At 37.5% G+C, this 23,438-nt stretch overlaps 1 protein-coding gene, 1 long non-coding RNA gene and 1 other non-coding gene across 4 annotated transcripts; 1 reads left to right on the forward strand and 2 right to left on the reverse strand.

The window, feature by feature from the left end:
* Positions 1-226: 226 nt before the first annotated feature.
* Positions 227-2,855, reverse strand: LOC133296869 (uncharacterized). 2 transcript variants are annotated; one of them, XR_009749562.1, is made up of 3 exons: positions 2,513-2,855; positions 1,006-1,100; positions 227-428 (listed from the first exon to the last, which is right to left on the reverse strand). It is a non-coding gene; the product is annotated as an uncharacterized LOC133296869 (long non-coding RNA). The 2 variants fall into 2 exon arrangements; XR_009749563.1 differs by having other exon boundaries at positions 227-515.
* A 14,113-nt stretch (positions 2,856-16,968) lies between these two features.
* Positions 16,969-18,967, reverse strand: LOC133296867 (uncharacterized). The gene is made up of 3 exons (XM_061495915.1): positions 18,551-18,967; positions 18,131-18,505; positions 16,969-18,066 (listed from the first exon to the last, which is right to left on the reverse strand). The coding sequence occupies exons 1-3, from the start codon at positions 18,965-18,967 to the stop codon at positions 16,969-16,971; spliced, it is 1,890 nt and encodes a 629-aa protein (XP_061351899.1).
* On the forward strand, positions 18,855-18,961 carry LOC133296870 (small nucleolar RNA R71). The gene has a single exon (XR_009749564.1). It is a non-coding gene; the product is annotated as a small nucleolar RNA R71 (small nucleolar RNA).
* Positions 18,968-23,438: the final 4,471 nt, after the last annotated feature.

The following is a 23,438-nucleotide window of genomic DNA, read 5'->3' on the forward strand; positions in this document are numbered from 1 at the left end:
AGATATGTTCTCCCAAAGTTCGCCTAAAAACTGCCAATTTCCAAAAAATTCGCCAGAATTTCCTTTGTTTTTCCAACATTTTCCAAATTTGTACAAGTGGTCTATGACCTCAAATGGTACCTAATAATCAGTGGGTGGCACACACAAAGACCAACAACGCCTTGGGGCTCTTACAACCCACAATATACAACAATTTCATATCATATACAGTAATATACATGCATGATCCATAACTCTATATATATCACATTAAAAGGTGGCTATGTGTCATAACTACAACATCCTACATCAACCTACATAAACTTAATCATCGCAGTGTACATATACATACAACAGACTCCCAAAATAAGCAGGCAACATCTATTCTCAGATCTACTCATCAACCACGGACCTCTTGCCCCGAGAACGATCGTCAACTGCTGCGATACCTGAAATATGTCCCCATAACGCGGGGTGAGAATGAATCTCAATAAACTTGGGGTTTATGGAGCAGTCTCCACCCAAGAGTCCACTTCCTGCAGAAAAATATCAAGTACCAAGACATAGATAACACCATATAATCCATATTAGAATTTCCGTATCATATATCTTTTCTGATAATTCTAATTTATTCTTATAACATACTTTCTTATTAATCTTAAGTCTGTTCATGTCTTATGTAAAAATAAGGCTTTCATCATTCGTAATATCGTATCATATTCAATAGCATACTCATAATGATCAAAGAACTAAAGTTTCCTCGGTTATACCTTATGTACACCGTGACCATGTCCGTAAATGTTTCCTCTGTTCAGAAACCATAACTTACACTTCCAAGGCTTTATCCCATTGAAGATCATATCATATTAACTTATCATAACATAAATAATATCATATGCATGCACTATATGAATGCAACTACGCAAAGTATCAATATTAACAACAATTATATCCATACGGAAACCATAATCGCCACTGATCATGGCGGAACAAAAGGCTGAGAAAACTCCTAAACCGAAAGCTTACCTGTCACCTCTTTCCTGCTGCTAACTTGTTATTTAATACGTCGTACACTTGGTTGTCTCCAAGTTGTTCGTCTACCTACTTCGTTTGATTACACTCTGTTACCGTATATATAAAAGTACCATTAAGTTCCAATGAAACATACATTACTTGAAATCCAAATAATTATATTTCATATGTTAATTTCATAACCAACTTGACAATTTTATTTCCCTTGACAGCTCATGCCATACCACAAATCTACCACTTAATTTATACTTCATAAATTAAACCCTCAACTAGTTAATTAACTTACCCTTTTATAGTGGAATTTCATACACTTTAACATAGCTTCACATATCATAACCCACTTGAATCATACTTGATTATTCTAGGCAAATGCTATTAAACATTCACTTTAATTGAAACCACATAATCTATGCCCATTATTTCTTTATGGTCGAAGCCTATATATAAACATAATACACAATTCTTTTGCTGTCATGTTTAACCAATTAGCTAAATTCACATGCAACTATTCCTGACATAGAATTTCTATTAACCTGACCTCATCAATACCACATATTTTAAACCTCACATGATCGTAAAACATCTTTCAATGATCATGTATATATTTGTTCTCCAATTTTCATTAAATTTTGTATTAATTTATATCAATTTAATGATGTAGGCCGAAAACTATATATATAGGTTCTATGAATTTAACACTTTCCAATGTTTCTTAATTGATTCCTCTTCTTTTCTTTTCTTTTTTTTATATATATAATCTAACATAATTTAAATCTTAAAACAATTCCGTAAAACAATATTTAACTACTTCAATTGACTACAAGGCCAAGACTTATTTAAAATAGGAAACGTGCATTTCTTACAACTTCTTATCATAAAGCTTTTATATAATTGTTTCCAATACTTACTTAGCTTGTTAAAATATCTTTGTAACCTTACTAAACCACTTCCATGTACCTCACGGATCATAGGGCTGAATTGCCTTTACTTAATTCATCATCTCTTCATAACTTGATAACATTTCCAAACACTTATTTCATCATAAAACAATCTCAACTTCATGTTTTTCACTTAGACATAAATTCAACACATGTTGTGCATCTTTTACACATATAGGTCGAACTACACAGGGCTCCAAAGCTCTTTCAATTTTTTTGATTTTAACATCACATATGGTAGTATTTCACTATTTCTTAACCATAATTCTTCGTTAGTCCATAATCATTACATAATTAAAATTCATTGACTCACTTAGGAATTATGTCAAACACTTAGAGTGCACCTTAAAAATACATATGGGCTGTCCCTTGTTGGTTCCTCAAACTACACCAAGTGCAGATTTTTCAATCAATTAACTAGAAGAATTTGTTGTCCAACGACAATAATTCATGAACAACATAAATCCCAACATATACATCATTTAACCTACATAAAAATCATAAGACTCATACATGAACTGATTTCCGCTTATGTGCAGCCCTTAAAAAAAGAGATTACATACCTTAAAACACCTTCCAAGGAGCTAGAGTCATAGTCCAACCATTAGATAACACAAATAGTCCTTGTACTCTCTTTTTAACAACATTAGGTCGCAGCAATGGGGAAGGGTTTTGTCACAAACTAAAGCTTCTTTCAAGGAACTTCCACTTGGAATTTACTCTCAAGACATAACTCTACATCTTTCATGGAGATCATTTGTCCTCATTCTAAGTATTTCAAGTGACTAAAACTTGCCCTTTCTTCTCCTAATATTTCGCTGCACATAGAGAGGAAAGAACAAAATGAGCGTGGGAAGCTAAACTCCAAGGCTGTGAACTTGCTAATAGATGGGTTATAAGAAGGCTTATTTTATTTCAATCACTTATGATGTGTCAACCCTCAATAATGGGCAATGTATGACTATGGCAAGTGAGGAGCTCGGGGGTGTCAATATGGGTTTTGACCTGCAGGTTGACCCGCGACACGACACGAAAATTCGTGTTCGGGTTGACCCGTAAAAAAATTTGTGTCGTATTCGTGTTGGGAAAAAAATTTGTGTCGTGTTCGTGCCAGTGTATATATATACCTCGAGTGGACCTGAGTGCCGGTACGCAAATGTTGTGACCGTGAAATTGTTCTGGCTTCCCTTCGGGGATTGGACCCTAAAAAGTATGACTTTTGGGAGTCCCAGGTGGACACTGTTTGAAGTGGAACTCATTGGCTGGCATCTGTGTGCGCATTGCGTGAACCAGTAAATGATGGTGTTCCTCGTAACGTATTGAAGAGTTGATAAACGGAGTGATGATGTTTGAAACGTAATGGATATTCTACAACCACCAAGGGGAGTAACGAGCAAGAAATAGTGGACATTGGAATTGAACGGTAACATGATAGAAGAAACTATTAAGAGTTAGGAAATATGTACAAAATTATGAGGAGAATAAGAATTCTTGTAATAGTGACGATGTTATAAAGCAGGTCTGAGGGTTAACCAAAATGAAAGTAAACTATCGGTGGGGAGAATTAAACGAGGAAGTTATAGTAAATTTACATGTATGTAATATGTTTATACTATACCATTATTATTATTGGGGGGTAGCCTCATGTGAAAATACCAAACACATTTTGCCGTTATATGCGGATATGATACAGACACCAAATGGATTGGGTCCATATGTAATCTGGAGTGTACTGAGTGCACGTTTTGCCGTTATATAGGGATATGTTATAAATATGAATTCTCCTGTGTACTGGGTGCACACTATAATACTTGAGATTACTTTCTCTGTGCGGCTTATGTGCCCAGGTGCATGGATATCTCTGTGCGGCTTATGTGCCCGGAGAGTATGGGTATCTCTGTGCGGCTTATGTGCCCAGAGTGTATGGCTATCTCCGTGCGGATTATATTCCCGGAGACTCTTGTTATCTCTGCGCGGATTATGTTCCCGGAGACTATTATTATCTTATATGAGGAATATGATACAAGGGAGTATCCTGCATCGATGTGACTGCTAGTACAGGTGAGATGCCTTATGTAAATGCACAACGAGGATGGTGTTGTGTAAAGAACGCAAGATGTGATATCAGGTAATTTTAAGTGAAAAGTAATATATCAAATTGGATATAATAAGTGAGGAGTCATGACGAGGTATTTTGAGGTATGATTTCCGAACACTCGGGGATGTGTATGAGTGAGTACCAAGTGTGGTGACAAGGATTTTGGGTTTCACGGAAATTGTGAAGTTGATCGGGGGGTTCGTGCCCTATGAGAAAGGATAGCAATTTGTTAATACTGATAATTGAGTAAATGTTTTGCGAGGAGGACTAGTGAGGAAAAAAAACATGGATTTAAGATGGTGGCCTGATAGCCTTTCATGAGAAGTTAGTTGTGATGGAGTTAAGTGGAGATGTCTAATAAGGATCAGTAACTTAAATTGTGGTGATTAAAGAAAGGTTGATAACTCAATGGAGTGACTTGGAGCACGGTATGTGATACATGCTAGGTGAGAGATATATATCCTTTGGAGATACACCGTATTGATAAAATTTTAGAAAACTGTTAAGGATGAAAGTGGTTCCAGGTGATAGAACGATTATGTTTGGAAGTTACCAATTTAAGGAGACTTATATGTGAGAATTACGATATAGTATTTTAAGTTGGACATCCATGATAAATGTCGATGATGAGGAAATGGAGGTATAAACGAATGGAACATATGTTGAATCTACAATATTGGTACGGAATGATGAATAGAAAATGGTTAGTGGGTGAAAATCTTAGGCATGTGACCTGTGATGCGGAAGTCATTGATGGATTTTGTGTTTAGACTTGGAGACGGCTAATTTGATAGATAGACGAACAATAAGTGAAAATTATTGATATGACGTTGTAGGTGGAAAATTTCATGAGTGAATTGGTGGTTGAAGGCCTGAAATGGCTAATCGAAAATATAAACTATTATGAGGGTTGTTAGTTTCGTATCACCAAGAGAAAAATATAGTTGTGATTATCTAAGAAGAGGTGAAGACAGGTGACAAAGTAAAATAAAGTATATAAATATGGAATTTAATGTGAGTTGGGATTTTGAGTATGGTAGATTGCCAGTGAAACTAGAAGGTAGGTGCCTGTGTGAAAGCTAAGGAAGCAACAGAATGGTAAGATTAGTAACATTAATGGAAAGGACTGGTGTATTGGAGTACTGTTGAAACAGTAGTGGCAGCGAAAGGATCAAAGTACTAAAGAAAGTTTGAATTAAAATATTCAGTAAATGACAGATAAATATACTTGGAGGTCGTCTGATGTTGTTATACATGACCTTAGGTCAGATAAATAGATAAAGATGAAAAGGAAGTGAGGTTAGGTAGACAAATTTGTAACATAACTATATTATTACCTATAAATTAGTGAAAGTGGAACCGTGGCACATGAAAAATTTAAAATATTGTGAATTAGAAAGTCATATCACTGGAATAGACAAGTATTTGTGAAGGATTGGGGAACGATGGATACCACAAAATGAGGTTATGCCTGTGACGAAAGTAAAATAGTAAAGATGCAAACCTGAGGAGGCTACTTGAGAGTGGAAGGACGAGATTCTCTGGCTATATCCCGAGTTAGTGGACCGGTACGATGCTAATTTTGCGGACAAAATTTCAAAAAGGAGGGGTGAATATAACACCTCAAATTTCTAAAACATATATTAATATATTAATATTGGATTAAAGGGAAGGAGTAGTAAAAATCCTGAAAATCAGGTTAAAATACAAAGAAAGGGTAAAACGGTAATTTTCCAAACACGCAACCCTACGAAGGTAAAATTAAGTAGGAAGTCTCAAAAGATAAAAATGACCCTGTAAATGGATTCAGAACGAAAAATTGAATGGTTAGGCAAGTTTCAGAAATTCAGTTAATAGTGTTTTTACCGGGTAAAAATACTGCGGTACAGTTGCATCGTAAAACGTGCCGATTATGTTTTGAGCTCTAGGTTAGCATATAAGTTATGAATGGTGTATAGGACTAGAAAATATGATTTCTGATGAAATATGACGGAAATTAGTAAGTTTGGGGAAGCGTGCCCATGGCGCGCTTAACAGCTTAAAACAACAATTTCTCTGAACGACCGGAAAACTCCGGATTCATCTGATCAAGGGAAATTAAAGGACAATGGTTAATGTTAAAAATTAGAGTTTCTAAATAGTTTATGAATTTTTGGACGTTTAGCGGAATAGGCGGGAGATTCGAATTAGTTTGAAATCGCGTGAGGTGGCGGTGGGGCCACCTCACTTAAGTGGACTTGGCCACATGGCAAGACATCAAAATCAGAATTTTCTCTCTCTTTCTCCTCCCAAATAGTTGTTGCATCCATTGAAGGGGGGAATGAAGCTTTGCTTCAAAACTCCAAACCACCAAAACACATCCAAAACCTACTCAAATTCAAAAGTGTGAAACATCAAAGTTGTTCCAAATCACCTTGTGAACATCTTTCCTTCCTTGAGTGAGCCACAAAATTGAGTGAGCAAGCAGATCATTCCCCACTGTTGGTGGCAGTTTTGGGGATTTTAGGGGTGGTTAGTGGCGGTTTTGGACAGTTCAAAGGTTGAAACTCATCCTTGGGTGGCCTAGGAGTTGATTGGTGGTAAGCTTTCTCCTCCAATTTATGGTTTTGATTTGGATTGAATTTGTGACATAGAGTGGGTTGTATGATTGATGTAGTTAGAGAGCTCAAATTAAAATTGTGTATTAGACAAATGTGTCTTAGAATGATGTTTTAGAGTGATTGATGTCATAAAAATTGTTGAGGAATTTATTGAAATGGATGATTCAACACTTTATGAAATGACTATGTGGGATGATTGTGTAATTGAGTTGTGAAGTGTTTGTATGAGTTAAATATAGGATTGTAAGGTGTGTGGAAGTATTAAATTGGATTAGATACCCTTTGGTTTGTGAGCATGTTGAATTCGGCCTGGAGAGGACATATAGGGTGTGATGTTGTAAAATTATGTAATTGATGTGTTGTGGTTGTTAAATGGTGATGAGATGGGTTGTGTGATGGTTGGAAGGTTTGAAAATCAATGGAAAAATATTGGATAGTGTTGAATTGTTTAATTGAACCTAGAGCAAATTAATTGGCAAAATGATGTTTGAATGATGTAGGATGAAAAATGTCACCTAAAATGACATTAGGGTAACCTTGGGATGCTTAAGAAAAATGAAAAGAAAATAAAGAAAAATATTTTGTATTTTTGCACTACAATGACTGAACCTACCACGGTGTACGGGAGGAATTTGACGTTTTTGGATTTCTATAAATTTACCGTGTGTTGATGATCCGTATATGATCATTGTAGGTTGCCTTTCATGGATTTGAACCCCGAACCGTGAGCTCGATGGGGTGCCCTTGCTCCCGGACCAAGTGGGATTGTGGTGAGTATTCTGGAACCATGCTTGTAGAATTAATAACTTGCATGTGTTTGGATGAATGGTAATTAATTGGGAATGTCCTCTGTGTAGGCATTTCTGTTGTATACTTAGCTCGGGAAATATACTACATTGGAGCTGTGGGAGAGGATTATACAGTAACTGTTGGGTGGTTTGCTGATGGTAGAAAAATATAAGTTCTGATAGGGGACGTTCCTCTGTTCTTGCAGAACACAGATTCGTCCCTTAGTTCTAACCCAAGTGCGCAAGTGCACGCATCAAGTAATAAAGGGAGTATTAATGCCCAAATTATCGTTTCCACGAGAATAGAGTGCTAATTATTGTTTATCACTGTTTATAAAGAATGAAAATGAGAAGAAAAGTTAGCAAATGAACTGTCTGGTCAAACATTCCCTACTGTCTTGACAACGTTCCTCATGAATATTAGGTTCAATCTGATGGCAAACAGTTGCTCGCTGCGTTATGTATGTGATCCTTCCTGTTTAGAAGAAAATGAGATAATAATCATTGGAGTTTTTATAAGTACTAAATAAAATAAAAACTACTAAAACAAAAATAACTATAATCAAGAGACAACAGGGTGGTGGTTAAAACAGTTTAACAAAAGGAACAGATTCATTGCTTCACTATTAAAGGGGTTGTTTTCTCTGCTCAAGACTTAGCACCTTTTGGCTTTGTCCCAGTTTCTTTGCCTGCCAACTCTGATTCCTCAGCTCATGGTCTAGATGACTCATAAGTTTCCATATTCCTATGGCTCCATTGACTCCAACAGGTACTTAGTTCAGAACCTTAAAATGGACGAGTTGGCCCCTTATTCCTAAGGTGACCAGTAGCGTTTTTGCCATGACATCTACCTTCCCCCAATGGCTAAGTTGTCTGAAATCCCTTCCTTATGGAAGTTCCTTTCTCAGTATGTACCTAATTTCCATTGGCGCACAATGAATATAGCTTACTTAGCCAAAGAAATACAAAAAGCTTCGGTCAAGAGTTTTGAAAACATTTCTTTAAGAGCATCACAGTTTACCCGTTCCACATATAGTTCAGCTCATGGCTGATAGTTTAAACATAATTATTCTCAACTGAGATCACATAGACCCGAGATTCAGTCAAGAGATAACGATTGAAACGAAGAGAAAAACACTTATATTAATTTAAAAGACAGTTTACAAAAAGAAATAGAAAATGGAGAAAGATGGGTATTTGCTCATGAGGAGTCTTGATGGTTGTTTACAGAGAAGAGAAGAGGGGTTGTCACTTAACTACAGTTACAACTTAAAATTAAACTAAAGTTACTAACTACTACTAAGTGATCTCTTCCTTTCAGACTGCAAACCCTCCAGGATTCGATGATGTTTTTGTGTGAGGGTGGTCTTATTTATAGCTGGAAGAGGAGTGGCAAGACTGCAATTCCTTTGGCGCTAGTTGCTTGAATGAGGGGACGGGACTGTGGCAGCAGAGTGTGAAGCTTGCGTGAATTGCTGGATGGAACAGGATTTGGTGATGATTAGCCGTTGTTTGCATACCTTCCCATGCTTTGCTTCTGTTTTCAGCCAATGAGAACTCTTGATTCTCTGCTCTTCACGTTTCCAGCTGCTCAGTTGGTGCACCGCCTTGCTTTTTAGAAGTCTTTAACTCTACGTTACCTGCAAAGTGTACAGAAGCATTAAATGAATGGAACAGGTGCATCAAATGCGTCTCAGTCCGTTCCCCTTTGAATATATTTTAAAGGAATACGTTACCATCCGTTCCCCCAATGTGTTTTTGTCACAAATGTGTAAAACAAGTGATTTTCATGCTAAAGTTGCTCATCAGATGAGGGAACGTATGATATTTTTCCATCAAAATGGGCTTAGATGGGAACGAATTTACGTCCCATCAAACACCCCAAAACTAAACTGTTGGTTCAAAAACTTGATAGTGACACGACAAGTGCACCGATCGTGAAAGTAATAAAGTGTACCGGAGTACAAGATCGTTCCCACGAGGATCAGAATTTCAAGCACTAGTTCACTAATTGCGTTTTAGTTGGACAATCAAAGGTTTGGTTTGAGAGAATGGTGAATTTAGATGGAGAGAATTGTTGTTCAAAGAACTTAAAATTAAAAACAATTAAGAACATGCAATTATGAAAATTCAAAATAAAAAGAATGAATGAGATGATGTTTGATTAAGATTTAAAAAACGTAGTTAAGATTTCGACTTCCCCCAATATCCTCAATATGTTATGTATTAAATAGCCAAGAATCTTTTTCTTAATATATTGCCAATCAATTCTATCTGAGTTAATTAGGGCTCAATTCCTTGTTACCCTAAATCTATGTAATCTTGAAAGAACTCTAGTTCCCCAATTATTCTCCCAAGAAAACATGCATTAAGATCAAGAATTTCAAGATTGCATAATTACGTTATGTCTATTCCTATTCCTATTCCGAGATCACAAGGATTATGATAAATTATCAAGTCAAGGTTCATGCACCAACATCCCTATTGTCATACAATTCCCCAAAATCATTCTATAAGGAACAAACTCATAGAAAGCATTAAAAACAAATAATTTATTCAATTATAAAAAGAACAGGATTCAGAGACAATTTAATTCATAAACATAAAGATTCAATTGGGTTCCATCTACCCTTAACTACATAAAAAACTACTCTAGCATACTGATAAGAAAAATAACAATAAAGAAAATAGAACCCCAAGCCTCCATTGGTGTGATGTTGACTTGGTTTCTCAGTGTTCCAGCGTTCCGCAACAAGATTCCTCCTTCAGTCTTGGTGTAATGCTCTGGAATTGTGTATTGGTTTGTGCTCCCAAGCTCCTTATTTATAACCACAGGAGTTGTATCCATCATCTAATTTTCCAATGAATCCATACAAGATTTGTATTTGATTTCATCTTTGTTTCCTTTTTCATGTAAAATCTTGGAGATTTGGTTGATGAATTAGAGTTTTAAATCTTCGTTGTATCTTGCTTCAATCTTCTTAGGAATCATCTTGATTTGTTTCCGTTTTAGTTCCATATCCTCTCTCAACAAATATTCTTTAAATCTTCATGGAATCTGTTGCGTATCTTGATCAAATTTTCCTTTGAATCTTCAGCAAATCTTTGGTAAATCTTCTCGCTGTCAAATAACTGATTGTTGTCTGCCTTAGCACATTTTGGCATGCTCTTCGAATTGTTTTTGTGGCTTCAAGGGTGTTTTGGCGTGCTGTTTGCACGCCAAAACGTGATCTTCCCGAAAGTAATTGTTGTTTTCTTTATCTTGTGCGTTTAAACGTGCTTCCAGGGCGCTAAAATGTCCTCTTACAGTTGGTACACACTTGGAATCTTGCTTGCTTGTGCTTCAACTTAACTTGATGTCTTCCTTTGGTTCCAAATTGCCATAATTGGTGTCAAAACCCCTTGTAAATCAGCATTACGACAACATGTTAGCAAGATATTCAATTACTGTAATTTTTACAGCATAAAACCCTAATTTCCATGCAATTCACAACATTTATCAATCAGAATTACGCCTAAAAACATGGTAAACTAAGGGTTTATCAACCATTCCCAGATTTGAACATTGTTGTCCTCAGCAATGCACTAGAATAAATTTAGTGGAATCAATCAAGATTTTCAATTGCATGGAATTTATAGGCAGGATTTAATCAGAGAACTGACTACAGAGCATTCAAACTTAAGGAAAGGATGACACATCAAAACAATAAGATCAATAATTCATCAGTCAAAACTTTTAATGAAATTCCTTAAGATCAAGAACAGGGGAAACTTCCTGAGACACTCCCTCACTAGGAGTTTTAATTCACTCTTGCTCAACTGTCTAGAGGGTTGGTGTTTCTCTTCTTATTCCACTAAATCAACACTATAACAACCCTCATTAGTAAATTAAGGGAAATGAATTAATTAGGTGATACAGACACCAAATGTACTGGGTCCATGTGTGATCTGGAGTGTACGGAGTACCAGTTTTGCCGTTATATACGGATATGTTATAAGTATGAACTCCTCTGTGTACTGGGTACACGTTTGCTGTTATATACAGATGTGATATAAATATGAACTCCTCTGTGCACTGGGTGCACGTTATAAGACTTGATATTACCATCTTTGTGCGGCCTATGTGCCCGGAGTGTGTAGCCATCTCCGTTCGGATTATGTTCCCGGAGACTATTATTATGTTATATGAGTAATATGAGATGAGGAAGTATCCCGCAGTGATGAGACTGCTAGTGTAGTTGAGTTGATCTACATAAGTGCACAAATAAGAAACGTTGGGAATACTAATAGAACACGGTCAGCAGGTGGTAGGTTATCATTACTGCATGGATCATATGGGTGGGTTGTCTAATCGGTGGGTCATTACATCTGGGGCCCTAAGGACAACAAGAGCTCGAGCGGTTAAAACCTGAGAATGTTGTTACCCACTGTATTGAGAGAGTTCTTCCATGTGATTAACGCAAAATGTGAGGTCAGATATTTGTAAATGAACAATGATATGTCAGATTGGGATATAAGAGGTGAGGTATAGTGTGTAAGAATTTACAAGTGTGACAGTGAAGTACTATTGTGGGTGTACAGTAAGTTCGATGAAATAATTTCGGCTCCAAGCGAGGTAATAAGTTTGTTGGAATTCTCGCCTTACGATAAAAGAGATAATAGTATGATTTAATGCTGACAGATGGAGTAAGTGTCCTTCTAAGAAGGCTGGCGATGATCAAGAGTTCAGGTTAAAACGGTGAATTATTAGTCCTTATAAATGGTAAACTGTGTGGAAAATGCACAATGTTGATGTTGTTTTGGTTAAGTACTAATGAGGTATGGCCGAGTGTGTTTGTGGTTGAAGGGCCTTATAGGGCTAATCGAAAATATAAACTATGAGGAGTATTGTTAGTTTCGTATCACAAAGAGGAAGATATAGCTGTGAGTACCTAAGAAGAGGTGAACACACGTGAAAAGGAAAAATAAAGTATATGAGTATAGAAATTAATGTGAGTCGGAATTATAGGATACGACAAAGTGCCTTTGAAACTAGAAAGTATGTGCTGAAAGTTCGAAATGGCCTTGAAGGCCGATGCATGCAAGAGGAAAAAACAAAATTTTTCTTTGCGGAATATACATGCACATCAAGATCATGCTTTAGGAAAGCATGATGTTACCTTGTTCGTGAAATCACCAGATGATCAAGGCAGGTCTGAAGGGTTCAGACCCTCTAATGTTGATCCACACCACCCACTTGTCTATGTGAAAGAACTCCTTCTTGTGAAGCCACCGGATGATCACCACAAAGAGGCTTGCTAGGCGCTCTATGTGTGAAGATGGAGGCTAGGTGAAAGTGTTTGAAAGAGTTAAGCTCTCAATGTGAAAGCTTCACAAGTGGCGCAGGATAAAGGAGAGAATAGGCTAGGCTTTTCAGAAAAACCCTTGGAGGAACAACTACACACTTAGGCGCATAAGAGGAGAGTATTTAAAATAAAATATCAATCAAATTTTTCTCCCAAAAATCTGATCATTAGGCGCCAGATTGGAGAGAGAAGTGGAGCTGTTTAATTTCAAAAATTGCTAACAGGCTCCTGGAATATTCTCTTGAGAATTGGTTCAAAACCTATTCAAAATTCTGATCAGAAATCTTCATAAGATCAGCTATATGGTGCGCCCCATATAGCCCAAAAGGTGACCAGATACATCTGAGTAGTTGCATTCAAATTTGAATCAACTCACTCAGATTTTCTCCCAACTGACTGAATCTTCTGGAGCTGATTTTGATGAGCAAATCTTGCTCACTAACAGCCCAAATCAGCGCCATATATAGCCTTGGATTATGTCCAAAAGATTCTCTCATGATACTAGTGATTTGTTCCAACAAGATCTCATCTTATCCTTTTGTTATGAAACAACCTTTCATAGGCAATTCAAATTCGAATTCAAATATTTGAATTCAAACATTCAAATATTCAAATTCAAATTCAAAATTCAAATTCAAAGTACAAATTTCGAATTTCAAAATTCAAATTTCAAAATTCTAATTTCAAATTTCAAATTTCAAATTTCAAAATTCGAATTTCGAAATTCAAATTCAAAATTCAAAATTTCGAATTCCAAAATTCAAAATTTAAATGTTTGATAATTAATTTAACTAATTAAATTAATTAGTAATGTCTTGGACTATCCAAGCCCATTACAATGATCCATACGCCCTCCACCCCTTTAGGTGGAGTTCCAAACAACTTCTTGGGCTAATAACTATTATTAGGCCCAATATCTTTAATGCTAGAGCATCTAGACAATTAGGTGTTTGTGTGTGACCCATTAGGTCCAACTTAGGCACTGACATAAATGGGCTTGGGCCCAATAAACCCACAACCCATCTAATGACAACACAGAGCACTAGCAATGCTTTGTTGCCCCAGAACTAGTTAGATTAATGATTTGATCATCCTATTAAACATATTTGGTTGCCGTATGTTTGTCCCTTCGTCTCGGTTACCTTCCCATAAAACCTAGGGTAAGGAAACGCATCAACCCTTGCGGTTTAGGGTTAGCTTTATATGAAATAAGGAGTCTTCAATTTACTGACTCTAAAGGCGGATCATCTTATGATCTCTTTTACTATGAATAGATTCCCGAGTCACTGTAAATGTCATCCTGATTTCTCCGGTTTAAGGATAACCTAATCTCTCACAGAAATTTGACGAATTCCTTCAGCTTATCACCCTAGCCCTGTGCCCTATCAGGACAAGCCCAAGAGCATACCTAGGAGTCTCCATGTTTCAGGAAGACGAGGTATACAGTCAAAGCATGCCTTCTAGAACACAGTCTAAGTGATAACTTTTGGTCTAAGGAAAGACATACCCAAATATGAAGAGACTACTCTAATGATACTATCTGTGAGATTTCCTCATAGAGTCTCTTTGTGGGTCCGTTCAGTGCGAGCTATACCCTTATAGGTCCACCCACGACTTTAGCTAAGACATCTCCATATCTGTAGCACATGAGGTCTATACCTTGTATCCAAATACAAGTAGATAAGTCGTGCTAGTCTTACCCGAGATTACTGACCCCATTCTCAGTATCTCTAGACTAGGAACATAAAATTAGGAATAAACATCCGGTATTCTTGAATCCTCATGATTGTGATCTCATCACAGATACTCAAGAGATACCTATTTTATTCCACGGGGTTTATCAAGTTATTCATAATATATTAACATTAATATCGAGACAGAATTATGAGACAAGATAAAGAGTGCTTTTATTTATTTGCAACAATATTAAAAAGGTCTACATCTCTGTCCTTATTTAATCATAAGATTGTCTCTAGGACACCCAAATACTAACATGTGCTTGGGTGGAAGCCAAGAAAACAACGAAATGATAAGAGTAGTAACAGTAATGGAAAGGACTGGTATGTTTGGGGATGGTTGAAACAGTGAGGACACCGAAAAGAGTTAAGTACTAAAGAAAGTGGGAGTTGGAAATACTCCAGAAATAACTAGTAAGTATACATGAGGACGATGGGAGCCTATTATGAAAACAGTTAGATGCTTTTGAGAACGACCGTGGGTCAGAAGAATAGATAAAAAGGAGAATGAGATAAAGTGAAACAGACAAGATGAAATGTGATTATAAATTAACTACAAATTTGTGAAAGTGCAACAGTAAACCATGGAAAACTTAAATTATTGTGAATAAAAGGTCGTAGTACCATAAGTGACAAGTTGTAAAATGAGTATATTATGAACTGCAATTAACGGAAATGCAACAGTGGTTTAAGGAAATAGTGGAAATATAATGAATTAAGGGGTCAGATCCCCGAGATTATCAAGTTTGTGAAGGATTGGGTAACGATGGATACCACAAAAACGAGGTTGTCCCTGTGACGAAAGTAAAAATTGTAAAGATGCATCTACTTTTCGGTAGCCCGGATCGGAAGAACTCCACAGTTAAGCGTGCTTGACTTGGAGCAATTCTGGGATGGGTTACCTCCTGGGAAGTTTACCCGGGAAGTGTGCGAGTGAGGACAAAGCACACTGAAAAGTCTCGTGTTAGTGTGTGGGGACAGTAATTGATTCTTGCAAGTGGCCGGGCGTTACAAACACTACCATAGGCTTTCTTATATTCTCCCTTTCCACAATTCTTATGATAAATTAACCAGATCAATAGGTCTTTCGTAAGGTTATAATGTGGCCTGGTGAAAGGGAGGGAAAGAATTTGGGACAAAATTTTAAGATCAATTCAGATTAAGAAATGGAACAAGTGTTGTGCGTTTCTTCCGACTGTAAAGCTTTTCTTCTTCTTTCCAGTTCTTTATTTTCTTCATTGAACCTTCTCTTTTTTTCGTTTTCTTTCTAAGCGTATTTTCTTGCTTTTCGCTTCTTTTCCTTTCTTTGTTTGGAGCATTTTGCTCGCTCTTCTTGAGTCTAACCAACTTTCGTTCTTCTTTGGGCTTTGCCCCTTTGCTTGTACTTCTTTATTCCATTGAACGCCTGCATAGTTGAAACTCATATCCACTCCTTACTTGAAATCTGAATTTAATCTGCTATTACGGTGGGGATTCAATTGGGGAAGTGGCTATTCACATTCAAGGGTTCTTCATGAATAAAAAGTTTAGGCTCAAGGGGCTTAACTAAGGAATATCATAAAGGTTAGCTATTTGGCCATCTAGTTAGAGAAAGAACATGCTTCTATCATCTCTACAAAATAAATCACAAACCATTTTAATCAAGAAACAAAACAAGTTCTAGAGTATCTCAACAATGGAATGCACACTCAATAAAACTTTTCTGTATAGGCTCAAAACCTCACGGCTATGAATGCACAGTAATTTCCTTGTTCTTTTTCTCAAACAACTTCAACATCAAACAATATTTTCAATGAATCATGTCACTTATTGCAATGATGTTCATAACAGTGAATATGGGTAAGTGCATCATCATGCTCTTAATCAATTACTTATTTAAAATTCCCGCCATTTTTCCAATTAAAACACTGAGCAACTTTGAAAAATTTGTAAAATTTTCACAAAATTTTTTGGCTTGGGGTTTCTCAACAAAAACAATTAAAATTATCTAATTAAGCATGAAAAACAAAATTTAAAATGCAAAAAAAAAATAAAAATAAAAAAATAAGCTAAAGCAAAGGAGAAGGGATTTGAGATAGTTCCCTATTTTAGCCGGATATTCTATGTATGCTCATGAAGTTCCTCCGGCTTACTCAATTGTGCTTAGATGGAACGCGCATTCCTCATTCCCAAATTTAAATGTTGCTGTCCTCAGCAACAGATTTAAATTTAAAAAGAATTCGCGTCGAGAAATAAGAACAACTAATTGCTCACTTGTTGTTTGTTTCCTTTTCTTCACCTGTAAAATTCACTCAATTGTAGGAATTAGTCTCAACACCTTCTCCTATATTTTTGTATTTTTCTTAATTAAACAAAAAAGGAAAATTTAATCAAAACTAAAAATAGTAAAATGGTGGGTTGCCTCCCCCTAGCGCTTGTTTTACGTCACGAGCCTGACGTACCTGATTTACTTTCATGGTGGCTCAAAGCATAAGCTTGGTGATGACCAAGGTCCATCGTTCATAAATTGTTTTTTCCCATAGTGCTCGTCTACATATGGATGAGGTAAAGTAGTCTCAGGAACTTTGAACTTGACTTTTACATGCTTTCCTTCGCTACTAGGTTTCTCCATCTTAACTTTTGGCTTACTTTCTCGAGAAGACTCTTCATTGTGTTCTTCTTCACCTTTCTTTTCACCAATGTAGTAAACTTGATCTTCTAGTTGATCTGCAGATGAGGGGACTTCTTTGTCAAAGAACTTGAAAGTTACTTGCTCTCCGTCTACCCGTAATATCAGCTCGCCTTTTAGCACATCAATCAGTGCTCCTGAAGTTGCCAAGAAGGGTCTTCCAAAAATCATAGGAATTGTGGCATCTTCTTCAATGTCAAGGATGACAAAATCGACAGGAACGATGAATTTGTCTACCTTAACCAATATGTCTTCAATGATACCATAAGCTTGCTTTGAAGAGCGGTCAGCCAGTTGCACTATCGTCTTTGTGGGCTTCACTTCAGTTATCCCCAGCTTCTTCATCATGGAGAGTGGCATAACATTGATGCTAGCTCCAAGATCATATAAAACATTGTCTACTTTCATCTTGCCAATAGTGCATGGAATGCTGAAGCTCCCTGGATCCTTGACTTTGGTAGGTAACTTCTTTTCGCTGATAGCATTACATTCCTCCGTCAGATTTACTGTCTCACATTCCCACAACTTACGTTTCCTTGATGATAGATCTTTCATGAACCTTGCGTAGTTGGGCATGTTCTCTAAAGCTTCGGCAAAAGGAATGTTGATCCGCAATTTCCTGAATATGTCTAGAAACTTTGAATATTGCTGCTTCTGAATCTCTTTATTTAATCTCTGAGGATAAGGGATTCGAGCATATGGAGAGAGATCTAATGGCTTTTTATGTCTTTCTAAAGCTTTCTTCCTCTCCCACTTGAATAGTTTCTTTTCAGCTTTTTCAGGATTGATTTCGTCAACTTCAATTGTATCCTTTGCCTTTTCTTCCTTCTCTTCTTCATTTGATGCTTCTCTATCCTTCTTCTTTTTTTTCGGGTTGTTCCTCTATAGGTTTAATTATTGTCCCACTCCTAGTGGTGATAGCATTGCAATGCTCCCTTGGATTGACAATTGTGTTGCTTGGCAAAACACCCTGAGTCCTTTCAGTGAACTGTCTTGACAGCTGACCAATTTGAGTCTCCAAGTTCCGGATCAAAGCTTCTTGATTCCGGAATGAGGCTCTTGTCTCCTCTCTGAAGGAATTTGAATTCTGAATGTAGTCCGAGGTGGTCTTGGACAGCTGTGCAAATACTTTTTCCCACTCTAATTGTGGAGGTTGTTGTTGTTGTTGCAATGGCACAGGAGGAATCAGCTGGTAGTTTGACTTGTAACTCAACCCTGGATGTTGATTCTGATTCTTCTGATCATACCAGAGTCCATTGACCTCTGCTAGTGGCTTTTCCGCTGCTCTTATGTATTCACAATCCTCAGTTGCATGAGCCTCCTGACAAATATCACATTTAATGTTAGCATTAGAAACAGAAGAAACTTGAGAAATATTAGATTTCTTATTAAGAGCATCTAATTGTTCTTGGTGTTTCTTGTGCATTTGTAGCATTTGTTCATTCTGGGCTAAGAGTGTATCATAGCCTTCAAGCTTCATGATTCCTGATCTTCTTGGTGCAACTGGGGCTGGAGCATTGTCAAATTCTTGAGATGTTAATGATTCCAACAGTTCAAGTGCTTCCTCAGGAGTTTTTGTTTTCAGGGAGCCTCCTGCAGCAGCATTCACCAGTGTTCTTGTGCTGGATGTCATCCCTTGGAAAAAGATTCTTGCTTTCTCCCATGTTTCAATTCCATGTTGAGGACACTTCCTGAGTAATCCTTTAAATCGTTCCCAAGCCTCGTACAAAGATTCGCTGTCTTTTTGTTCAAAAGCAGTGATCTCCGACTTGAGCCTTGCCATCTTTGAAGCTGAGAAAAATCTAGCCAAGAATTATCTTGCTAAGTCATCCCCATTGGTTATGCTTCCTTCAGGTAGAGACTGCAGCCAAACTCTTGCTTCTTCATCCTTCAGTGAGCATGGAAATAGCCTGAGCAAGATAGCATCACGAGAAACTCCATTTACTTTTAATGTATACTTGAAAAAGGGTATTCGAATATATTATAGAATTGTAAATAATCTGTACAAAGGGTTCTCTATTTATAGAGAATACTTGACCTAATTTTAACCTAATGGGCTTGGCCCAATACAACAAATAAATGACTAAATAATAACTAACTAATAACTAAATAATTATTATTTACAACACTCCCCCTCAAGCTGAGGAATAGATATTTATCATTCCCAGCTTGCTAGTAAGTTCTTGAAATCTGTATGAAGGAAGCCCCTTTGTTAATAGATCAGCTAATTGACGCCCAGTGGGAATGTATGGAGTGACAATCAACCCGCTATCAAGTTTCTCTTTGATGAAATGACGGTCAACCTCAATATGTTTAGTCCGATCATGTTGAACTGAATTATGAGCTATACAAATAGCGGACTTATTATCACATAGCAGCTTCATAGGTCCCTCACATTTTATTTTGAGATCATCAAGTACAACTTTCAGCCACAGTAACTCACAAATGCCTTGAGCCATAGCTCGAAATTCAGCTTCTGCACTTGATCTGGCAACCACATCTTGTTTCTTACTTCTCCATGTCACCAAGTTACCGCAAAGAAACATGCAATAACCAGTGGTAGAACGACGGTCAGTCACGGATCCAGCATAATCAGCATCTGCGTAGACTTCTAAAGATAGATTGCCATCACGTCGGAATAACAATCCTTTACCAGGAGTACCTTTAAGATACTGAAGAATTCTCTCTACTGCCTGCATGTGTTTTTCTTTTGGATCGTGCATAAACTGACTGACAACACTAACAACATAAGCTAGGTCTGGTCTAGTATGGGCCAGATATATCAATTTCCCAACTAGCCGTTGATATTGTCCTTTATCAACTGGAGGACTCTCTTCTTCATAGCCCATCTTGTGATTCTGCTCAATAGGAGTATTAGAGGGTTTACACCCGAGCTTTCCTGCTTATTTGAGAAGATCAAGAACATATTTCCTCTGGCTGATAAAAATTCCTTTGCTTGAATGAGCTACTTCTATCCCTAGGAAATATCTCAGTTTCCCAAGGTCTTTGATTTCAAACTCAGAGGTAAGCCGTGTTTGCAGAATCTGTCTCTCCATAAAATCATCACCTGTGATAATAATATCATCAACATATACAAGGAGCACAGTAAGCTTCCCATTTTGGGAGTGCTTGAAGAAAAGAGTGTGATCTCCTTGGCTCTGTCTGTATCCTAAGGTCATCATAACCTTAGTAAAGCTTCCAAACCAAGCACGAGGTGACTGCTTCAATCCATACAAGGCCTTTTTTAATCTACACACTTTATTTTCCCCCTTCACAGAATCAAAACCAGGCGGGATTTCCATGTAGACTTCTTCTTCTAACTCACCATTGAGGAAAGCATTTTTCACATCAAATTGATTTATATCCCAATTGTAATGGGCAGCAAGGGATAACAAGATTCTCACTGTATTCATCTTTGCAACTGGAGCAAAGGTTTCTTCATAATCAATGCCATAGGTTTGAGTGCAACCTTTGGCCACTAATCGAGCCTTATATCTCTCAAGAGTGCCATCAGAATTATATTTCAGGGCATAAACCCATCTGCACCCTACTGCTTTCTTTCCGTTGGGTCTATCAATAACCTCCCATGTTTTATTTTTCTCCAAAGCATTCATCTCCTCTTGCATGCCTTGAGCCCAATTCCTATCTTTCAAGGCTTCATGTACTGATTTTGGGATTGCAATAGAATCTAGTGCTGAAACAAAGCTTTTGTACTGCATAGAAAGATTAACAGAGGAAACAAAGTGGGAGATAGGGTATTGAGTACAAGAGGGACAAGAGGAACAAGTTTTCTTGTGACAAGATCTTTTTTCTTTTCTAAGAGCAATAGGTAAGTCATCAGAAGTAGAAGCAATGGGTAAGTCATTAGAGATATCAGAAGAAATAGACAAATCATGAGAGGAAATAATATTAGAATCAGAAACAGGAGATTCAGGAGACTCAGAAGAAATAGGAGATTCAGGACTTACCAGTGGTTCAGACGATTGAGGTTGCTGGTGAGACAATATGGGTTGTATCTCAGGTGTATTTGAAGGTTTTGACACACCAGGAGCAGACACACTAGGAAGAGAGAAGATTGATCCAGACTCAAAGAAGGAAGGGGACGAGTCTTCTGAAGAACTATTCTCCCCCTGACGATGAGGACCCAGGAAATAAGATTCAGATTCTTGAAAGGTGACATCCATAGAAACAAAACATTTCCGACTTGGTGGATGATAACACTTGTACCCTTTTTTATAAGGGTTATAACCAAGGAAGACACACTTAAGAGCCCTAAGATCCAACTTACTCCGATGTTGTTTATGAACATGGACAAAGGCAACACATCCAAACACTCTTGGTGGAAGGCTCTGCAATATGAGAACAGAAGGAAAGAAGGAAGTCATAGAATGAATAGGACTGATATTGTTAAGGACCCGTGAAGGTAAACGGTTGATCAAAAAAGTTGCAGCTAATACTGCTTCTCCCCAATAACAACTAGGAACATATGTTAGGAAAAGTAGTGCTCTAGCAACTTCAAGAAGGTGACGATTTTTCCTTTCAGCAACCCCGTTTTGTTGAGGGGTATCAACACATGTGAGCTCATGAATCATACCTCTGTCTGAAATGAATTGTGACAGGCGTTGATTGACGTACTCAGTACCATTATCAGATCTGAGTCTTTTAATACCCTTACCAAACTGAGTCTCAACCATGTGATGAAACCGAATAAATATCTCTGGTACTTCAGACTTGTCTTTCATCAAGTATATCCATGTTATCCGAGTACAATCGTCAATAAAAGAAACAAACCACCTTGCACCTGAAACACTGTGCACTTTAGAAGGGCCCCAAACATCAGAATGGATAAAAGAAAAAGGTTCCCTGCTTTTAATAGTGCTAGAAGGAAATGACACTCGATGGTGTTTTGCAAATTCACAAACATCACAATGAAAGGTCTCAACCGACTTATTGAGAAATAGAGAGGGGAACATAGACTTCAAAAGACTAAATGGTGGATGCCCCAGACGCTTGTGATGGAGCCAAATCATAGACTCTGCAGTAGAAGGATGACGTGTCATTAATAACTGATTTTTGCTAGCATGGTCTGGAAGGAGATGATACAACCCATCCTGTTCATTAGCAACTCCAATTGTCTTCTTCGTGGTAAGATCCTGAATAAGACAATGAGAAGGAAAAAATGTGATAGAACAATTCAAATCAGTTGTAAGTTTTTGAGTGGAGATAAGATTAGTAGAAAGCTGAGGAACATAAAGAACATTTTTAAGAAACAAGGAAGGTTGAATTTGAATGTTACCAGAACCAATAACTGATTTATGGGATCCATCAGCTACGGATATAGTATGACTACCAACAGTAGGATGATAAGAACAAAACAACTCAGTACGACAAGCCATATGATCAGTTGCACCAGAATCCAAAATCCATGAGGTTTTAAAATCAGTGCAAGAAGCAAGAAGAGATATAGAACGTGTGCTCTTACCAGATAAGATCGAAGAACTATCATGCTCGGCCATTCTTTAACAAAAAAAGTTAACAACCAGCGATAAAATCAACCAAACAGAATATCAAATGACCTCTGATCAGAAAAAAAATTACAGATCCAGACAGAAGATAAGAAGACGAGAAGAATGGTGGTGGTCCGGTCAAAAAACACGGCCGCACGCGCCTCCACGCGCCGGAGAAAGGAGCTGCGCGTGGGATTCACTCTCCGGGAAAGGGGCGGCGCGTGAGAGCGCGTGGAGGGTCTTCGCCGGCTGAGATTTTTCTGGTGTGGTCGTCCGGTGAGCGTGCACCTTTCTGTGGGTGGTCTCGGTTGAAAAGTCGCCAGAAAGTGGTCCAAACGGTGAAGACAGATCTGATTGGAGGCGGTCGGAGGTGTTTCGGTCGTTTGTGGCGGAGGAACAATGCGTAGAATGATAGATCGGAGGAAAAAATAAGGTCAACAATGGTTCCCTTGGTCCAAAAGGTCCCCGGAAAAAATTTTCGGTGGCGGCAAGAGGCAAAGAAATTAGGGTTTTGTTAAAAAAGAAGATAATATGTGCGGAAGCAAAGCCCTCAGATCAAGAGCTCTGATACCAACTTGAAAAAGGGTATTCGAATATAATATAGAATTGTAAATAATCTGTACAAAGGGTTCTCTATTTATAGAGAATACTTGACCTAATTTTAACCTAATGGGCTTGGCCCAATACAACAAATAAATGACTAAATAATAACTAACTAATAACTATATAATTATTATTTACAACATG

Source organism: Gastrolobium bilobum, unplaced genomic scaffold, assembly GCF_033153095.1.
Source record: "Gastrolobium bilobum isolate Gb01-03AN ecotype WA unplaced genomic scaffold, APGP_CSIRO_Gbil_v1 utg7928, whole genome shotgun sequence".
Taxonomy (NCBI): Eukaryota; Viridiplantae; Streptophyta; class Magnoliopsida; order Fabales; family Fabaceae; genus Gastrolobium; species Gastrolobium bilobum.

What these genes read in the sequence shown, in the direction of transcription:
- LOC133296867 (XM_061495915.1), bottom strand. Translation starts at nt 18,967, where the DNA reads ATGGCAAGGCTCAAGTCGGAGATCACTGCTTTTGAACAAAAAGACAGC. An exon ending in AGAAATCTAATATTTCTCAA is followed by an intron (nt 18,506 to 18,550) that starts GTTTCTTCTGTT and finishes GATATTTGTCAG; the next exon opens with GAGGCTCATGCAACTGAGGA. An exon ending in TTTTGCCAAGCAACACAATT is followed by an intron (nt 18,067 to 18,130) that starts GTCAATCCAAGG and finishes TTAAACCTATAG; the next exon opens with AGGAACAACCCGAAAAAAAA.